The 20,107-nt window shown below is 49.0% G+C and overlaps 2 protein-coding genes across 2 annotated transcripts; one reads left to right on the top strand and one right to left on the bottom strand.

The window, feature by feature from the left end:
- Positions 1-2,030: 2,030 nt before the first annotated feature.
- LOC130263236 (keratin-associated protein 10-7-like) lies at positions 2,031-4,009 on the bottom strand. The gene is made up of 5 exons (XM_056510771.1): positions 3,118-4,009; positions 2,927-3,027; positions 2,718-2,794; positions 2,527-2,530; positions 2,031-2,341 (listed from the first exon to the last, which is right to left on the bottom strand). Exons 1-5 carry the CDS (start codon positions 4,007-4,009, stop codon positions 2,111-2,113), a joined length of 1,305 nt encoding a protein of 434 aa, XP_056366746.1. The 3' UTR covers positions 2,031-2,110.
- Positions 4,010-18,459: 14,450 nt separating this feature from the next.
- On the top strand, positions 18,460-19,599 carry LOC130263235 (E3 ubiquitin-protein ligase RNF12-B-like). The gene is made up of 2 exons (XM_056510769.1): positions 18,460-18,725; positions 18,921-19,599. The coding sequence occupies exons 1-2, from the start codon at positions 18,460-18,462 to the stop codon at positions 19,597-19,599; spliced, it is 945 nt and encodes a 314-aa protein (XP_056366744.1).
- Positions 19,600-20,107: the final 508 nt, after the last annotated feature.

Below are 20,107 nucleotides of genomic sequence, written 5' to 3'. Positions count from 1 at the left end.
CAAAGGTCATGGAACCTTGGGAATGTTGGGAATGTTGGGAATGTGGAGACCCCAGAGCCCTTCCATGGATCTCCAGGGAAGCTGGAGAGGGACTTTTCCTCAGGAACTGCAGGGACAGGACACAGGGAATGGGGTCAGGGGAATCTGGGTGGGATTTTGAGCAGGAATTTTTCCCTGGAAGGGCCTGGCCCAGGGAATTCCATGGATTTCCCATCCCAGGCCAGGCTGGATCTGCCTGGCAGAGTGGGAGGTGTCCCTTGGATTTTCCAGGATCTTTAAAGTCCTTTCCATCCCAAACCATTCCGGGATTTCCTGGGCTGGTTTGGATGGGATATTTGGGACAAATCCTTCCCTGGCCCAGGTGATTCCATGGATTTCCCATCCCTGGAAGTGCCCAGTTCCAGCCTGGAGCCATCTGGGATGATGGAAGCTCCCTACCCATGGAATAGGTGATTTTGACATCCCACCAACCCAAATTATTCCATTATTTTATCCCAATTTTCTGCGGATCCAACAGGTCCTGGAAACCCAAAGCATACCAGGATCTTATCCCAATTTTCACCCCCATCCAGGTCCCAGAAAACCGAATTATTCCAGGATTTTATCCCCATTTTCCATGGATCCAACAGGTCCTAGAAACCCAAGACATTCTATTAAAGAAATATTTCACATTAAATAAAGATGTCATGTTAAATAAATATAATAATAACAACTATTTACAGTACTACTAATAAAATAATTATAACTATATTAAATAAACATTTTTAATTAAATAAAAATACTTATTATTTTTTTAATTTAAATAAAAAATCACCAAGAGGCAGAAACCCAAGATTTTAATTCGAGGTCAGGCAAGAATGTTTATTTAAGTTTATATATGTATGTAAAATATTTTTATATTTCTGTAAATAAAGTTTATTTTCAGTTCACATCTTCAGCATAAAGAATTTAATTAATTACCTTTTTAATGAAACATTATCAAATAACTTCTGCTATTTCAAAGATTTTTCATTTCTAGTGGTGTTTTTTATCTTCATCAAAGAATAAAAGTTTTGTGAGGGACATTTGGGTTTCACCAAACTGGGAATTCTTGGGGAATTCCTGTTTGGGGTCTTTGCTGGGTTAAAAATTCAGGAATTTTGGTCACATTCCAAAGGGGGAGGGGCTCTCCTGGATCAGGAACGCCTTTTCCACCTGAATTTTAGGAATTACTTCACTGTGCTCTGGAAAAGTTCTGGAATATTCCAGAAGAATCCCGTGCTCTGGGATCACCCTGCTGGAATGGGGAATTCAGACCCGCTCTGCTTTCTTTCCAATTCTGGAGAATTCCGAGGGAATTTTTATCCCAATTCCATCAGAAATTCCCGTTCGCCTTCCCAGCCCAAACCTGGATGTTCTGGAAAACTCTGAGCCTTGTGGGATCCAACTCAACCGGAACATTCCATCCCAATTCCTGGAGTAAACCTGGAGCTGGGATCCAGACCGGTCCTCTGGAAGATCTGGACTCCTCTGATTTTTATATTCCTTATTTTTATTTTATTTTTATTTTTATTTTTATTTTTATTTTTATTTTTATTTTTATTTTTATTTTTATTTTTATTTTTTAATTTTTATTTTTATTTTTTATTTATTTTTAATGTATTTTTTATTTTTTATTTTAACTTTATTTTATAATTTTTATTCTTATCTTTATTTCTTAAAAATCATGGTTTCTTGAGCTGGGATCTGGACCAGTCCTCTCAAAGATCTGGGCTCCTCAGATCTTTCTATTCCTTCTTTTATTTTTTATTATTAATTTTTTAAAAATATTATTAGGTTTTTTTTAATATTATTGTATTATTATTATTTTAAAATATTTTAAAATTAAATAATATTTTTAAAAATTTTATTTTAATTGCTTTAAAATCACAATTTCTTGGAATTCTTCAGGAATTCGATCCCATCCCTCCAACACCTTGCAGCAGACCAAGGAAGGATCCAGAGGCACCTGGAATGTCACCACGGGAAGGGAGGGAAACACCCGGAAAACCGGGATCATGCGGGTGGGAGCGGGAGGAGATAAAGAACCCAAATCCCGATTTCCCAGGGATTGTCCTTGTCACATTCCCTGTCACCAGGGCCACTTGGGGGCCGAGAAGTATTTCTTGGAGTGGCTGGAGATCTTCACCCCGCCGGGCTGCTGGGGGACACACTGGGTGACACTTTGCTGGGGGACACATTTGGTCACACACTGCTGGGGGACACACTTGGTGGCACTTTGCTGGGGGACACACTTGGCCATACCTTGCTGGGGGACACATTTAGTCACACACTGCTGGGGGACACACTTGGTGGCACTTTGCTGGGGGACACAAATTGTCCCATATTGCTGGGGGACACACTTTGTGGCACTTTGCTGAGTGACACTCTTGATTACACTCTGTTGTGGGACACAAATTGTCCCATATTGCTGGGGGACACACTTGGTGGCGCTTTGCTGGGGGACACATTTGGTGGCACTTTGCTGGGGGACACACTTGGCCATACCTTGCTGGGGGACACATTCGGTCACGCTCTGCTGGGGGACACACTTGGTGGCACTTTGCTGAGTGACACTCTTGGTTACGCTCTGCTGAGGGACACAGATTGTCCCATATTGCTGGGGGACACACTGGGTGACACTTTGCTGGGGGACACATTTAGTCACACACTGCTGGGGGACACAAATTGTCCCGTACTGCTGGGGGACATACTTGACACTTTGCTGGGGGACACATTTGGTGGCACTTTGGTGAGTGACACTCTTGGTCACACACTGCTGGGGGACACAGATTGACCCATATTGCTGAGGGACACATTTGGTGACACTTTGCTGAGGGACACAAACTGTCCCGCTCTGCTGGGGGACACACTTGGTGGCACTTTGATGAATGACACTCTTGGTCACACGCTGCTGGGGGACACACTTGGTAGCACATTGCTGAGGGACACCCTTGGTGACACTTTGCTGGGGGACACACTTGGTGACACATTGCTGGGGGACACAAACTGTCCCATACTGCTGGGGGACACCCTTGGTGACACTTTGCTGGGGGACACCCTTGGTGACACCTTGCTGAGGGACACCCTTGGTGGCACCTTGCTGAGGGACACAAACCGTCCCGCTCTGCTGCTGCTGAGGGACACAAAGGCTGGCCCCGCCGGTGTCACACTGCTGAGGGACACACTTGGTGACACACCTGCCGTGCCACTGCTGGGGGACAGCGGCGGTGACACTCTGCTGCTGCTGGGGGACAGGCGCCGTCACCCACTGGTACGAGACGCGCTGTGCCGCGCGCTGCTGGGGGACACAGGTGGTGACACACGTGGTGACACCCTGCTGGGGACACACCGTGGTCACACACTGCTGGGGGACGCACCTGGTGGCGCCCTGCCGCTGAGGGACACCCTTGGTGACGTGCGGCGGCCGCGGCACGCAGGCGGTGACACACCTGGGGACGATCTGCTGCTGCTGGGGTGGGATGCGCTCGGACGGTGGCACCTGCAGCTGCTGCGGCACGCACCGGGTGACACCGGTGACACCCGCGCCGCCCGTCACGCGCTGCTGCGGCACGCAGGTGGTGACACACCTGGGGACGATCTTCTGCTGCTGTGGCACGCACTGGGTCACCCCCACCTGGCGTGGCACGCACTGGGTCACCCCCACCTGGTGTGGCACGCACTGGGTGACGCCCGCGCCGCCGGTCACGCGCTGCTGCGGCGGCGCGCACGTTGTCACCCGCCTGGGGACAATCTGCTGCTGCTGGGGCACGCAGGGGGGTCTGAGGAGCTGGTGGGGCACGGCCTGGGTGACGCTTTGCTGGTGGCACACGCTGGAGGACGTCGCCCGCTGCAGGGGCACCTGGCCGGGCACGGCCTGGGGGATGCAGGTGGTGGAGTGCCACCGTTGAGCCGGGAAGGGGACGCCAGGGGACAGCGCCACGGGGTCCTGGTGGAGCGGAGGGAGGTGCTGGTGGAGGTAGCAGGACATCTTGGGGACAGGTGGCAGGACTGGAAGGACACGGCGGGGCTGGAATCAGGTGAAGTTTGAGGTCGCTCCCAACCCAACCCATCTGGGGACGCCTGAGGAAGCTGCTGGTCCACAAATCTCAGGGACAATTCCAAACTTGTGTCACAGTCCCAGCACAAGTGGGAGACGCTGGTGGAGGTCTCTGGGACATTTTGGGGACACTCAAAGGACACAATGGGGTTGGAACAGGGTGGATTTTAGGGTCCCTCCCAACCAAACCCATTCGGGACACCTGAGGAAGCCTCTGGTCCCCAAACACATCCCAGCTGTGTCACAGTCCCAGCACAGGTGGGAGGTGCTGGTGGAGGCCTCTGGGACATTTTGGGGACATTTGAGGAACACACTAGGGTTGGAATCAGGTGGATTTTAGGGTCCCTCCCCAACCTGTGGTCCCCACACCTTGGGGACATGTCCCAGCTGTGCCACTGTCCCAACATGGCCCCAGCAGCACCTGAGGGACCCAACCCCTTGTTTTTAACCCTGAGCCACGTCCTGAAGCCAAGCTGGGGACATTCAGGGGACACTCAGCACTGAATGTCATGCAAAAAACCCCAATTAATAATTAATTAATTAAAACAAACTCATTCCTTAACTCCTCCTTTTCAGGAGCAAATCTGGGATTCAGACACTCAGCAGAGAACACCAAAAGTCCTCTCCCGCTCTGGCATAGAAGTTCCAACCAATCCGTTTTAAAAACCTCTCCCAAATAGAATTTTTTTATGGAAAAATCAGGAATAAACGGGAATTTCGTGATCACAGAATCCCAGAGTGCTTTGGGTTGGAAGGGACATTAAAAATCAAGTCAACCCCTGCCGTGGGTGGCTCCAACCTGGCCTGGGACACTTCCAGGGATGGGAAATCCATGGAATCACCTGTGCTAGGCTCTCCTTGCCCTCACAGGAAGCAATTCCTCCCCAAATCCAACCTAAATTTCTTCTTTTTCACTTCTACCCCATCTCCCCTTCTCCTGTCACTCCTGTTTCTGATGGAAAGCCCCTCCCACCATCTTTTCTTGCAGGGAATGTTCTCCCTGGAAAACACCAATCCCACCCCAAATCAAGCTGTCGTTTTCCCAAAGCCACCCTGGATTTCTGCTTGAGAATAACCAATCCCACCCCAAAAGGAGCTGGTATTTCTTCTAAAACCACCCTGCATCTCTTCCTGGAAAACACCAATCCCACCCCAAATCAAGTTGTTATTTTTCAAAGTCACCTTGCAGATCTGCTTGGGAATGACCAATCTCACCCCAAAATGAGCTGGTATTTTTCTGAAACCGCCCTGGATCTCACCCTGGAAAACATCAATCCCACCCCAAAACGAGCTGGTATTTTTTCTAAAACCACCCTGGATCTCTTCCTGGAATCCACCAATCCGACCCCACACTCAGCTGCTATTTGACTATTTTTCACAGTCACCCTGGATCTCTGGGAATGACCAATCCCACCCCAAACTGAGCTGCTTTTTTTCTCCTAAAACCACCCAGTATCTCTCCCTGGAATCCACCAATCCCACCCCAAAACGAGCTGGCATTTCCCCAAAACCACCGTGAATCTCCCAATTCCAAACCCTGTCCAGCCTGACCTTGGACACTTCCCGGGAATGGGGACCCTTCTCTGAACCACCCAACCCAGCCCAACCCCACTCTGAGAATCAAGAATTCCCTCGGAATTCCCCATCCCAGCATCTCCAGAGGCTCGGGGAACCCAACTCACCCAACTCCTGGGGGCGGGAAGAGTTTCCAGAGGTGACCAGCGTGTCCCAGCTCCGGGACAGCTTTTATAGGGCTGCCAGATCCCCAAAACCTCCCGGGGTGAGTCGGAGCCGCCGACTCATCCCCGACAATGAGTGGTTCCATGTCAGCTTCCCAGAGTAATTACCTCGGGATAATTAATCCTCCCTGGCATTCACAGCAGCAGCAGCCCCAGCTCCGCGGTTGTTTTTGGGGGCTGAACCCCTGGATGTGTAGGAATGGTTTTCCAGGGGTTTTTTTCCCACCCCTGAGGGTCTCACTGGGATGGGGTTGTGCCATATTGTTGGGTTTGGGATGGGTTTTCCATGGGTTTCTCCAGCCCCTGATTTTGGGGGTGTTGGGTCAAGTTTTGGGCGTGGATTTCAATCCAAAAGGAAAAACAGGAAAACAAATCCCGCCTTGTGGTGGGTGCAGTTCGCTATCCATCAAATTTAATTTTTTAATTAAAAAACTCCAATCCTCCAAGTGTTGATGTCACCATGGCTTTGTCCTGGTCCCTCTGAGCTCTCCTCGGGATCATCCGGAAGAAATTCCACGGAACCGAGCAGGAAGGGTCTGGATTCCTTCCTGGATTCGTTCCTGGTGGAGAATTCCATAATTAAAGGAGGATTTCGCCCTCTCTGCTTCTTCCTCCGTGTGGGGCACAATTACCCAAGACCTCCCAAACTTCCTCATTCATTTTCCTGCCTGAATTATTCGGGGCCCTTTCTCCTGGCCACAAAAACCACCTGGGCGGGGCCATTTCTCCCAGTTCACAAGAAACCACATTTTTTAATTAAAAAAAAAAAAAAAAAATTAAAATACTCAGGCCCTGCCCCTGTCTCTGTGGCTTTGGGCTCTGTGTTGTTGTCACCAAGGCTGGGCTTTGTTTTGTCCTGGTCCCTCTCAGCTCTGCTGGAGCTAGCTGGGACAAATTGGGGTTTTTTGGGGTTATGTTTTTCAAAATGAATCCATAAAAGCATTGAGCAGATTTTCAGCGACTTGAAAAATTCATCTTCTGGTTTTGGGGGTTATTTTTTTTCTAAATGAACACATAAAGCACTGAGCAGATTTTTAGCCACTTTAAAAATTCCATCTTCTGGTTTTTGGGGTAATTTTTTTTACCAAATGCACCCATAAAAGCATTGAGCAGATTTTTAGCAACTTAAAAAATTCATCTTCTGGTTTTTGGGGTTATTTTGTGTCACAATGAAGTCATAAAAGCACTGAGCAGATCTTTAGTGACATTAAAAAATTCGTCTCCTGGTTTTATGAGCATTTTTTTTTCCAGTCTGTGTGAGATAAGGAGCTGAATCAGTGAGAAAGTCCCACGTGATTTTTGGAGGACGTTTATTTTTGGGTGGCAGCCGAGCAGGTTGTGCAAGAGCTGCCACCCAACCCTCTCCCGGTCACCTGAGAGTCACCGGGTGCCACATTCCCGCTGCTCCAGGGACAGGTGACAGCCTCGGGATCCGCGTGGGGACACCCAGAGGTGACAAAATTCTCCAGGAGCTGATAAACTTCCTCCAGCCCCGCGTGACTTCCCCTGTCATTCACCTCCTTATCTCACAGCCGTGAAAAAACTCATCAAACCAGGAGTTCGTTTTCTCAAGTCACTAAAAATCTGCTCAGCACCTTCCTGGGCTCATTGTGACATAAAATAACCCAAAAACCAGAAGATAATTTTTTATGTCACTAAAGATCTGCTCAGCACTTTTATGGGTTCATTGTGACACAAAATTAGCCCAAAAACCAGAGAGAATTTTTTTTATTTTGCTAAAAACCTGCTCAGCGCTTTTACAGGTTCATTGAGACACAAAATTACCCCAAAAAACAAAAGATTATTTTTTAAGTCACTAAAATCTGCTCAGCGCTTTTATGGGTTCATTATGGCACAAAACAACCCCAAAAAACCAGAAGATGAATTTTTTTAAGTCACTAAAAATCTGCTCAATGCTTTTATTGGTTCATTTTGAAAAAAATAACCCCAGAAAACCCCAATTCATCCCTGCTGGCTCCAGCAGAACTAAGAGGGAATAGGACAAAGCAAAGCCCAGCCTTGGTGACAACAACACAGAGCCCAAAGCCACAGAGACAGGGGCAGGGCCTGAGTATTTTAATTTCTTTTTTTAAATTAAAAAATGTGGTTTCTTGTGAACTGGGAGAAACGGCCCCGCCCAGGTGGTTTTTGTGGCCAGGAGAAAGGGCCCCGAATAATTCAGGCAGGAAAATGAATGAGGAAGTTTGGGAGGTCTTGGGTAATTGTGCCCCACACGGAGGAAGAAACAGAGAGGGCAATTTTTTCCCCTTTTTTCAAGGAATTTTCCACCAGGAACAAATCCAAGTTTTTCCTGGTCAGCTCTGAGTGTCCGGCTCCACCTGGACCACAGGAACGTGGCTTTGTTGTGGCTTCTCTCCTGCAGGAATTCTTTGCTCTGAAGCTGCAATTCCTCCATGGCTTTCAGCTCCATTGGCAGGAGGTTTGAACTTCCATGTGACCAAAACAGTTCACATTTATAGAAATAAAAATTATAAATACATATTATTTCTATAAATTCATATCGGTTCATCTGGCAGCAGGAATTTCCACCTGGAAAAGGTGGTCAGGCACTCCCAGGCAGGAATTCACGGAGATTCCCTTTCTGATTTTTCCATCTCTTGTCCTTTCAAAACAGATCACACCCTAAAAACTCACCTTTTTTGTTTTTTTTCTTTTTTCTTTTTTCTTTTCTTTTCTTCTCTCTCCTTTTGTTCTGCTGCCAGAGTTTCTATTTTCGGAGCAGGGAGGGAGCTCTGCATTCCTGGGGCCTCGGCTCACCCTCCAAAACCCGCAGCTCTCCTGGATTATTAAAGGTGAGGTGGAGAACGCCCGAGGTCCCACCTGGCTCCTCCTCCTGAGCTTTTTTGGGATCTTTCCCCTCCTTCAACTCCTCCTGCTTTAACTCCTTTCCTCCCCCTTCACCTGGTGGAGCCAGGTGGCGTAAAAAGGGCAGAATTCCCAAATCCCTGAGGATGGGAACGAGCTCTGAGGTTGTTGAGTCCCAGCTGTGCCCAATCCCCACCTGAACACCCAGAATTCCAGGAATTCCTCAGACACTGCCAGGGATGGGGATCCAACCCTCCCTGAGCCCCTTCCAATGCTTCCCAATCCTTTTTCCATGGAAAAATCATCCCAAATATCCCACCCTTTGCATAGCTCGAGGCCGTCCCATTCCCTGGGATCAGATCCCAAATCCCCCCTGGCAGATCCCAAAATTCCCCCTGGATCCCCCTTTTCTCCAGGCTGAGTCCCCCCAGCTCCCTTTAGGATTTTCCAGACCCTTCTCCAGCTGCTCCAGCCCCATTCCCATTCCTGAACATGAGGATCCAACCTCTCCATGTCCCTTTTCCATGAGGGGCCCAGGACTGGGTGTCCCCAACCAGCAGAGCGCAGCATTGGCCCGCACAGGCGGCTCCTGGCACCTGGAAAATCCCTCGGGATCCTCCCTCCCTCTCTGCGTCTCCAGGAAAAAAATTGAATTTTGGATTTGGTTCAGCCCAACCCCTTTTTGAAGCACAGGCTGGGATTGTCCTGCTGGGAATGATCCCCGTGGGGAAGGACCTGGGGGTCCTGGTGGGAAAACTCATCCCTGAGCTGTCCCAGACCTGGGGACATCAGGGACAGCATTCCCAGGGATTGGAGAGCATTCCCAGGAGATCAGGGAGAGCATTCCCAGGGGTCAGGGAGGGATCCCAGGAACTGGGAAGGGATCCCAGGAAATCAGCATTCCCACCCCTCTGCTCAGCCCGCTGTTCCCACTGCTGGAAAAGCTGGGAATATTGGGAATGTTGAGCCTGTGGAGACCCCAGAGCCTCTCCCAGGTTCTGCAGGATCTCTGGGGAAGCTGGAGAGGGACTTTTCCTCAGGAACAGCAGGGACAGGACACAGGGAATGGGGTCAGGGGCACAGAGGGGGAATTTGGGTGGGATTTTGGGCAGGAATTGTTCCCTGGGAGGGCCTGGCCCAGGAAATTCCATGGGTTTTCCACCCCTGTGAATGTCCCAGGCCAAGCTGGACATGGCTTGGATCTACCTGGGATGAGAGAAGGTGTCCCTGCCCCTGGATTGGAACTGGATGGGCTTTAAGGTCCCTTCCAACCCAAACCATGCCAGGATCTCAAACCATTCCATGATCCCAAACCATTCCATGACCCCAAACCATTCCAGGATCCCAAACCATTCCAGGATCCTGAACCATTCCATGATCCCAAACCATTCTACAATCCCAAACAATCCCATGATCCCAAACCATTCCAGGATCTCAAACCATTCCATGATCCCAAACCATTCTACAATCCCAAACCATTCCATGACCCCAAACCTTTTCAGAATCCCAAACCATTCCATGACCCCAAACCATTCTACAATGCCAAACCATTCTATGACCCCAAACCATTCCAGGATCCCAAACCATTCCACGATCCCAAACAATTCCATGATCCCAAAACATTCCAGGATCCCAAACCATTCCATGACCACAAACCATACCAGGATCCCAAACCATTCCATGACCCCAAACCATTCCAGGATCCCAAACCATTCCACGATCCCAAACAATTCCATGATCCCAAAACATTCCAGGATCCCGAACCATTCCATGACCCCAAACCATTCCATGACCACAAACCATTCTACAATCCCAAACCATTCCATGACCCCAAACCATTCCAGGATCCCAAACCATTCCAGGATTCTGGGCACAGGGCAGGGAGGGCAGGGCAGGGACCAAGGGAAACGTGAGGGGCTGAGCAGAGACCATGCTCAGAGTAATTTTATTAATTTAATTAATTTGTAATTAAAGAGCTGCAAACTAGCTGCAGACAAGAAAATTTCCCTCATCAGGATTCCGAGTCCAGCAAGGAGCAAATTCCCGATTTAACAGCGCTCAGGGCAAAATGAGAATGAAACTCCTCACCTGAGTCCCTCTTGCTTCACCCTAAAAGGGTTTTATTACTTAATTAACTCTTGGTTTCTCTAATTAGGAGCTCTTTGTTCTGGGCCAGGCTCGGGGGAGGTTAAGCCTGGCTTTAGGGTCAGAATAACCCTGGTGACTTCTCAAAGCTCAGCTTATTGTGAGGTTTCAGCAGCAATTTTCTTTCCCCAGCATCTCCAACCATGGGCTCTGTCCCTCTGCTGGGATTCCAAGGGGAACAAAACCCCTGGGATTTGGGGTTTGGCCTTGTGCAGGTGTTGGGATGGAACAAATGGTGAGCCCAGAGTTGTAATTTTAATTATTTTAGGGATTCATTCACCCTGGGTCATGGAACTCATGGAAAGGAGGAAATCCAAGATAAATCCCTATTTTTTTTTTTTTATTTTTTTAGCTTAAAGACCAAAAATTGCCTTTCCCGGTGGCACCAGGAGCACCATGGAGCTGATATCCCAAAAAATAAAAAGGGATTTTATCCCATTCCAAGAGGTCAGGGAAGGCTGAACCGCGTCCCTGTGTCACAATTCCTCCTCAGGTGACCCCAAGACTGCTCCACTTACCAGCAGGTCCTGGAAAAACCTGGGAAAGGCTGAACTCCAGCGAGTTCATTCCTGAGCTCCAGAGGGGGAGTGAAGCAATCAGGAATTGGGTTCTTTGATGGGATGGCTGCTGGAAAAGTTGTGGGATTCCAGTGAGGCAATCAGAGCCCTGCGGGGGAAATTAGGGATAAATTTAGGCTGCGAATTAGCAGAGGTTTTCAAGAAGAGGAGAAATGAGGGATTAATTTAGGCTGGGAATTTGCAGGAGGTTTTCAAGGAGCAGCCCAGGAACAGGCTGGGAAATCCAAAAGTGGGACTCAAACCAGGGACCAAGCTTTGGGCTGGAGTTTGGGGGATTTATGTGGAGGTTTTACAGGACAGTCCCAGACTTGAGCCCATGACTCAGCCGGGAAACTCAATTTTATAGGAATTGTCTGGATCCTGGGAAGATCAGGAATTATGGAATTATGGAATTGTTTGGGTTGGAAGGGACCTTAAAAATCATCTTGTTCCAACCTCTGCCGTGGGAATCCTTCTGCTGTCCATGGTGGGTCCAGGCTGGAGTTGGGCACTTCCAGGGATGGGAAATCCATGGAATCCGCTAGGCCAGGCCCTCACAGGGAACAATTCCTGCTCAAAATCCCACCCAAATTCTCCCTCTGGGCCCCTGACCCCATTCCCTGTGTCCTGTCCCTGCAGTTCCTGAGGAAAAGTCCCTCTGGGGCCCCTGCAGATCTTGAGAGAGGCTCTGGGGTCTCCACATTCCCAACATTCCCAACATGTCAAAAAAAAAAAAAAAAAAAAAAAAAAAAAAAAAAAAAAAAAAAAAAAAAAAAAAAAAAAACCAGCCAGAAAAAAAAAAAAACACCTGGACACTCCAGATCCAATTCCTTTAATCCTACAGCACTTGGGTTGTCCAGGTTTTTTTGGAGGACCTCAAATCCCACGCTGTGCCATGGGCAGGGAAAATTCCCACCTTCCCAGGTGGCTCCAAGCCCCATCCAGCCTTGGACACTTCCAGGGAAGCCACAAAGGTCCCGGAGTCTCCAGCGGTGGGACAGGAGCTGCTCCAGGATGATCCCCAGACCGATACCAAAGATGCTGCAGGTGCTAATTAAGCCATCCAGCAGGTGTTAATTAAGCTTTTGTCCTGTGCGATGAGTTCACGGCGGTGTCCAGCCCGGACACAACAATGAGGAACGAGACGGGCGTGAGCTGAGCCCTCCTGAGAGCCCCGGGTCAGGCTGGGCCGGTTCGGCAGCTCCTGAGTCACGGCTGAAATCCAGCGGGGCCAAAGTTCCCGGGGATCCTCCCCTCTGTGCACAAAGGTCCTGAATCCTGGGGGAGGAAAATCGGGGAGAATCTGTGAGATCATGAAGGAAGGTTCCTCAATTCTCCCAAAAAAAATCTGATCCCTAAACAAAGGTCCCCAAATCACTCATGGCAAAAAAATAAGGGAGAATCCGTGAGATCATGAAGGAAGGTTCCTCAATTCTCCCCCAAAAAAAATCTGATCCCTAAACAAAGGTCCCCAAATCACTCATGGCAAAAAAATCAGGGAGAATCCGTGAAATCATGAAGGAAGGTTCCTCAATTCTCCCAAAAAAAATCTGATCCCTAAACAAAGGTCCCCAAATCACTCATGGCAAAAAAAATCAGGGAGAATCCGTGAGATCATGAAGGAAGGTTCCTCAATTCTCCCCCAAAAAATCTGATCCCTAAACAAAGGTCCCCAAATCACTCATGGCAAAACAATCAGGGAGAATCCGTGAGATCATGAAGGAAGGTTCCTCAATTCTCCCCAAAAAAATCTGATCCCTAAACAAAGAACCCCAAATCACGCATGGCAAAAATCAGGGAGCATCTGTGGAGTCTTGAGGGAGAGCTCCTCACTTCCCAAAAGATTTGGATCCTTTCCTCAAATCCTGGGTGGCAAAATCAGGGAGAATCAGTGAAATCATGAGGGAAGGTTCCTCTCTTCTACCCCCAAAACATTTGATACCCAAACAAAAGTCCCCAAATCCCACCTGACAAAAAAGGCCAAGGAGCACGCATGGAGTTCTGAGTGAGGGGTCATCACTTCCTAAAAAAATCAGATCCTTTCCCCAAATCCTGGATGGCAAAAAACGCCGAGGAGCATCCATGGAGTCCTGAGTGAGGGGTCTGCTCTTCCCAAAATTCAGATTCTGTTTTTTTTTTTTGGCAGAACTCCAGGACCCTTGGAGACCCTGAGACGCCTCCGTGATATCCCAGATGGAGCTGATGGAATAACCCCTGGGAACCACCTGGAAGATCCCTGAGAAAATCAGGATTTTTGGGATCTGGAGCAGCAATTCCCACCCAGGAACGCTGGGCTGGGAATTTCCTACCCCCGGAATTGGTGGCAGATTTGGGATGGGCTGGAAGCTCCACAGCCCCTCCACTCCCTCACGTTTCTCCAAAAGGTTTTGCTCTGGTAGATTTTGCTGCGCCACTAAAAACAATTTTTTTGTGCAATTCCCGAGGATGGGAAGAGCAATTCCACCTTTCCTCCAGGAAAAACATTCCCTCCCTTTCCAGGGGCTGACTCTGGAGCCTCTTTGGGCAATATCCATAATTTTTGTGCTGAGCTTGCTGCCCAATGACCTCCAGAGCATTCCCAGACTGGATCCAAACCAGTTTAAGGTCAGGACTCAGGGAATATCCATAATTTTTATGCTGAGCTTGCTGCCCAGTGACCTCTGGAGCATTCCCAGACTGTATCCAAACCAGTTTAAGGTCAGGCCGCATCTCCAGATCTCCAGACAGGGTTTAGGATTAGGTTTAGGTTTAGGATTAGGTTTAGGTCTCTCCCTTGCAGCCATGGGAAGTGTTCTCCTTTAATCTCTGGGTGTTGCAAATTCAGGAGTTAAATTTGGCACTGAAATATGCCAGAAATCTTTTATTTATTGCTTAAATTAAAATGCTCCACGCGGGTGGAGGTGTCCATCGAGCTCCGACCTGAGGAGGAGAATTCCCTGAGGAATATTGCACAAAAATTCGGGTGGAAGGTTGGACGTGGTGAAATTCCCTGTCTGCTCTCAAATTTGGCTGCTCCGGCCTCGATGTGGCAAAAAACAGGATCAGGGAATCATAAAATCATGAAAAAATGGAAATAGGGAATCATGGGATATCAGAGAATCATAAAATCGTGGAAAAGAGGAATCTGAGAATCATGGAATCATGAATTCAGAGAATGATAAAATCATGGAATCAGAGGACCATGGAATCATAAAAATCACAAAATGATAGAATTAAAGGATCACAGAATCAGAAAATCATGGAAAAATAGATTCAGGGAATCATGGAATCAGAGGATCATGGAATCATAAAAATCACAAAATCATGGAATAATAAAAATCACAAAATCATGGAATAAGAGGATCAGAGAATCATGGATTCGCGGAAAAACAGAAGCATAAAATCACGGAAAAATAAAAGCAGAAAATCGGAGGATCATGAAATGGTTTGGGTTGGAAAGGACCTTCAGGATTATCCTGTTCCAAATCCCTGACTTGGCCAGAGACAATTCCCACTCCCAGGTTTCTCCAAGCCCCATCCAGCCTTTCCTGGGACACCTCCAGGAACGGGGCAGTGCCGAACCCCACGGTTTTAACGACTCCCATCTCCTGCCCTGCATCTCCTGGCGGGAAGGGCAGAATTCCAGGAGCTTATCTCGGCTCCCGAGCCCTGCCTGCCTCGAAAGCAGCCAGGCAGGTCTGGGAAGTGCCCTAATTCCAGCCTGGAATCAGCTCTGGCAAGGCCTGAGTCAGGCTTAGCGCTTGGGTTGGGGTATTCCCAAAGCTGGAGGTAAAACCAAGCCTATCCCAAAGAGAGCAGGACCCAGGGAAAAACAGGAATTGCTTGGACAGGAGGAAATTCCGGAATTTTCCGGCCTTGTTCTGAAGGATTGTTGAGAGAGGGAGCAGCGCTGCCCAGGAATTCCAGGAGGTGACGTGGGACCAGCTCAGCCTGTTGGAAGCGATTGTGCCGGGATCTTGATCCGATAAAAGCTCCGGAAAAGCCACGGAGATGAGGCTGGAGAGGCCCGGGATGACCAAAGGTGATGAAATTCCCATCTGGGTGGGACACGGCGTCTCCAGGGCGGGAAATCACCTTCCCCTCACACAGGGCCGTGTCCCGATGGATCCTGGAGATTTGGGGGATTGGGATTGGATTTCTGAAGGTTTTCCCCACCTGGAGTAATCCTCAGGGAATGCGCTGCCCAGGCAGAGCTCCCTTTATTTCACATCCAGGTTGGAACACATTTTTAAATTCCGTTCTGGAATTCAGGGGCCGCTCCCCCAAATTCCATTTGGGTAGCAAAAATCCTGGATATTGTTAAAAATATCCCTGGAGATAAACTCAGTTCCCTGCTCCATCACATTTGGATGGGTGAGAGCTCCATGGAAAATGAGATTTATCCAGAGAATTCCAGGATTATTGAGATTGGAAAAACCCTCCATGATCATCGAGTCAAATTTTTTGATGGATTAACACCTTTTCAGAGCAATGAGGGGTGTCCAGGAATTCCTTGGAAAACCTCCCTGGGCAGCCCCTGACCACCCTTTCCTGGAGGAAATTCCTGAAATTTCCAGGAAATCCCCCTTAGTGATTCCAAACTAAAGTGAAAGTTGATGGAATTCCACAAAGTTCTTCCCAGGAAAACCCATCCCTGCTTTCCACCATCCCAATAAATCCACTTCAGAGGATCCACTGACGAAGAGCAGAGGAGAGAAGCACAAATTATCCCAAATTCCCAATAAATCCCAGGAATTTCAGACACTGGGTGGGTTTTTAGCTCTGTAATGACCCTGGGATGTGTTGAGGTGGGAATTCCCAATAAATCCCAGGAATTTTAGATATTGAGGGAGGTTTTAGATCTGGAATGACCCTGCGATGGGTTGAGATGAGAATTTCAAATAAAACCCAGGAATTTCAGACATCGAGAGGGTTTAAACTCTGGAATGACCCCAGGATGGATTGAGAAGGGAATTCCCAATAAATCCCAGGAATTTCAGACACTGGGGGAGGTTCTAGCTCTGGAATGACCTTGGGATGGGTTGAGATGGGAATTCCCAATAAATCCCAGAAATTTCAGACATTGGATGGGTTTTAACCCCACTAAGCCCCCAAACCCCAACGGGGTCACCAATAACTCCATGAACCTGAGGGTCTGACATTGTTCCAGGGAGGAATCCCACGGTTCACTGGGATTAACCAGGGGAATGACCTGGGAATCCTCTCTGGAAAGTGCCTACGTGTAAAACCCGGCCGGGCAGGGTTCTTGTGAAAGAATGAGCTCATCAGCCAGGAGGACTCATTCCCAGAAGGCAGGGCTCCCAAACCCTATAAAAGATCCCAAATCTCCTCGCTCCAGCATCCACTCCACTCCCGCTGCTCCCTCGGCATCGGCTGGGTGAGTCCGGGGGATCCTCAGAGATTTTTGGGATTTGGAATCCTGAGGTTCTTCAGGGGAGGTTTTGGATCCAGGATTCTGAGATTTTTTTGGGGAAGTCTGGGATTCAGGATTCTGAGATTTTTGGGGAGGTTTGGGGTTGAGAATCCTGGCATTTTTGGGGACGATTGGGATCCAGAATTCTGAGATTTTTGGGGAGGTTTGGGACTGAGAATTCTGAGATTTTCGGGGAGGATTGGGGTTGAGAATTCTGAGATTCTTCAGGGAGCTCTGGGACTGAGAATTCTGAGATTTTTGGGGGATATTTGGGACTGAGAATACTGAGATTTTTGGGGAGGTTTGAGGTTGAGGATCCTGATATTTTGGGGGGATATTTGGGATTGAGAATTCAATTTTTTTGGGGGGATATGTGGGACTAAGAATCCCAAGATTTTTGGGGAGGTTTGAGATTGAGGATCCTGATTTTAAGGGGGGATATTTGGGATTGAGAATCCCAGTATTTTTGGGGATATTTGGGGTTCTGCTCCTGGCCTCCACTGCGGGCACAGCCCTCCAGGAAAGGTTGGATTTGGTGCTTTGGGATACCCAGAGGGTTCCTGGAAAGCAGGGAATTTGTGGGCATTGGGGCGGTCTGGAAATGGCTCTGGAAGGCAAATTAAGACCGAGTCTAAATCTGAGGGCAATTAAATCCTAAATTAGACCCTTCCTGAGGCACGGGTCAGATGGAATTCCGTTGGTTTAACGATGAGTCTCCTCCCTCCAGGGAAAGACAACAAACCCTCTCCTGCCAAATCGATTTTAATGTGATTTTAGAAAAAATTATTCTCAAAACTTCCATTTCATCCAGGAGTTCCTCGGGAAAAGGCAAATTTGGGAGCACGAGGGCGCTGCAGGAATGAAAATATCTCCCATGCGCTGCCCTCCTCCATGTCAGGAGCAAGAGCTTAATTAATTAATTAATTAATTAATTATCAGATTTAAAAAAAAAAAAAAAAAAAAAAAAAAAAAGTGGGGGGAGGGAAGAGAGGAAGGAATTGGCTGTGAGAGGAGCTGGGAACCCCCCAGGGAAGGGAGGAGGAATTTTCCCCTTCTCAGCCTCAGCCAGGAGTTCAAATCCCATCCAAGCCCACTTTCGGAATTCTCACCTTTCACTCCTGCCCTTGGGTTTAGAAAAGCGGCAGCGCAGGAATTCCCGAGGTCCAGGTGGAGCCACAAAATTGTCCCCAAATTGCCGGGGACTCGCGGTGGCCCCGGGAGGAGAAATCCGCACTGACTCAGGAGGGGACAGAGGTGACAATTCCAGACCTCGGGGACACTTTATCCCTGAGAATTCCCTTCCAAGGACCGAGCCAGGATCACCCCAAATCCTCGGCATCGTCACCGGAGCGGGAGGAGGAGCTGCCTCCTGCGAATTTAACCCTCAGCTCGCCGGAGCCTCGAGAAACATCCCCTGGCGTTGCGAATTCCAAGGAAAAGCTGAAAATCGAAGGGCAAAAAATCAGGAATTATTTCGGATTTTTCAGTCCGAAACAGAACGGAGGGATCAGAGCAGGAGCTGGGGAGGGAGGATGGAAAAGGAAGAATAAATCTCGATCCCTTAGGAAAAACCTGGGGAAGCCAAGGGCATAGGAGGAAAACGCGGCTTTTTCTTTTTTTTTCTATAATTGTGCCATCCTCGCCCCGGTAACACAAGAAATTCCCATTTTTCCCCCCAGGTGATCCTGTTTTCCAGCAGAGATGTCTCTGAACCAGATGCAAATCAAGCAGGAGCTCACGCTCCCACCCGGTTTGGGTAAAACCGCCCCAAAACAGAGCCCGGAGCTGTCGCAGCATCCCCAAATCCCGGTGCCCGCCCCGTGCCCCGAGACGCTCCCGGCTGTGCCAAAATGCCCCGAAAAAGCGATTCCAGAGCCGGGCGTGGAGCCGGGACAAGGGGAAGCTCCGGTGCCGCAGTGCCCGCCCCAGGAGCAGCAGCAGCAAAGTGAATTCCCCCCGAAATTCCCGAAATCCCAAGAGAAATCCTGCCCGGAACCGACGGCGGCAGCGCTGGAGGAGCAGGAGGAGATCCCGGTTCCCGTGGCTGCTCCCGAGGTCCAGGAGAAGCAGCAGTGCCGGGAAATCCCGGTGTCCATCCCAGAAAAACAAGAGTGCAAGGAAATCCCGGTGTCCATCCCAGAAAAACAGGAGTGCAAGGAAATCCCGGTGTCCATCCCTGACCCTGTCCCGTGTGCCCAGGAAAAACAGGAATGCAAAGAAATCCCGGTGTCCATCCCAGAAAAACAGGAATGCCAGGAGATCCCAGAAAAGCAGCAGTGCCAGGAAATCCCGGTGTCCATCCCTGATCCAGTCCCGTGTGCCCAGGAAAAGCAGCAGTGCAAGGAAATCCCGGTGTCCATCCCAGAAAAGCAGGAATGCAAGGACACCCCTGTCCCCATCCCAGTTTCATGCCCTGAACCCATTCCTTGTGCCCAGGAAAAGCAGGAATGCCAGGAAACTCCGGTGCCAATCCCGGTTTCGTGCCCTGAACCCGTCCCGCATTCCCAGGAAAAACAAGAATGCAAAGAAATCCCGGTGTCCATCCCAGAAAAACAAGAATGCAAGGAAATCCCGGTGTCCATCCCAGAAAAACAAGAATGCAAGGAAATCCCGGTGTCCATCCCAGAAAAACAGGAATGCAAGGACACCCCGATCCCAGTCCCACTCCCAGACCCCGTCCCCTGTTCCCAGGAAAAGCAGGAAATCCAGGAGACCCCGGTTCCCACCCCGTGTTCCCAGGAAAAGCAGGAATTCCAGGAGATCCCGGAGCAGCGCTCCCTTCCCGAGAAATTCCCTCCCCTGGAGCAGCAGGTGGAACAGCCCAGCCTGTGGCAGAAGTAGAGGGAAAATCCCGATCCCGGAGATTTTCCCCCTGAATCCAGAGGGCTGGGGTTTTTTCCAAACATTTTTTTCTTTTTTTTTTGTTTTTTTTTTTTAACCCCTGCATAGCTTTTTTTTTCAGGAATTCCTTCCAGCCTTCCCTCCCGCTAACGCGTTGTCCTTTACTAACAGCAGGGAATTCCCGTCGGGAATGGCTTCCAGCAGGGTTGTAGTTCCCAAATTCCTGCCCTTTTTTTCCCCCCAATCCCAGGATTTGGAATGCCCAGAAAGCCTCTCCAAAAAAATCAAGGAGCAAGGCGAGGTTCACGAATCAAAATCCATCTCCTTTTTCCTGCCTTTCCCCCCTGGATTACAGCTCCCACCCGGAATTTGGGAAGTTTTCCCCCTATAAATAATCAGATTTGTGAGGAATCTGCAGCCAAAAAAAGCTCAAAACTTCCCAAATGGGGAATTAGTGCGGAGTATTTGGGGGGATTTAAAAGAATCCTTTGTAATTGAGGGGAATAAG

This window comes from Oenanthe melanoleuca, chromosome 25 (assembly GCF_029582105.1).
Source record: "Oenanthe melanoleuca isolate GR-GAL-2019-014 chromosome 25, OMel1.0, whole genome shotgun sequence".
Lineage (NCBI taxonomy): Eukaryota > Metazoa > Chordata > Aves > Passeriformes > Muscicapidae > Oenanthe > Oenanthe melanoleuca.
This window is presented reverse-complemented; position numbering and strand designations above follow the sequence as displayed.

Coding starts and splice junctions, on each gene's coding strand:
- LOC130263235 (XM_056510769.1), top strand. CDS start 18,460: ATGTCTCTGAACCAGATGCAAATCAAGCAGGAGCTCACGCTCCCACCC. Junction 18,726..18,920: donor GAATTCCCCCCGAAATTCCC/GAAATCCCAAGA, acceptor GTGCAAGGAAAT/CCCGGTGTCCATCCCTGACC.
- LOC130263236 (XM_056510771.1), bottom strand. CDS start 4,009: ATGTCCTGCTACCTCCACCAGCACCTCCCTCCGCTCCACCAGGACCCC. Junction 3,028..3,117: donor GGTTTGTGTCCCTCAGCAAG/GTGCCACCAAGG, acceptor AGTATGGGACAG/TTTGTGTCCCCCAGCAATGT. Junction 2,795..2,926: donor AGTGTGTCCCCCAGCAGCGT/GTGACCAAGAGT, acceptor GTCCCCCAGCAG/TGTGTGACCAAGAGTGTCAC.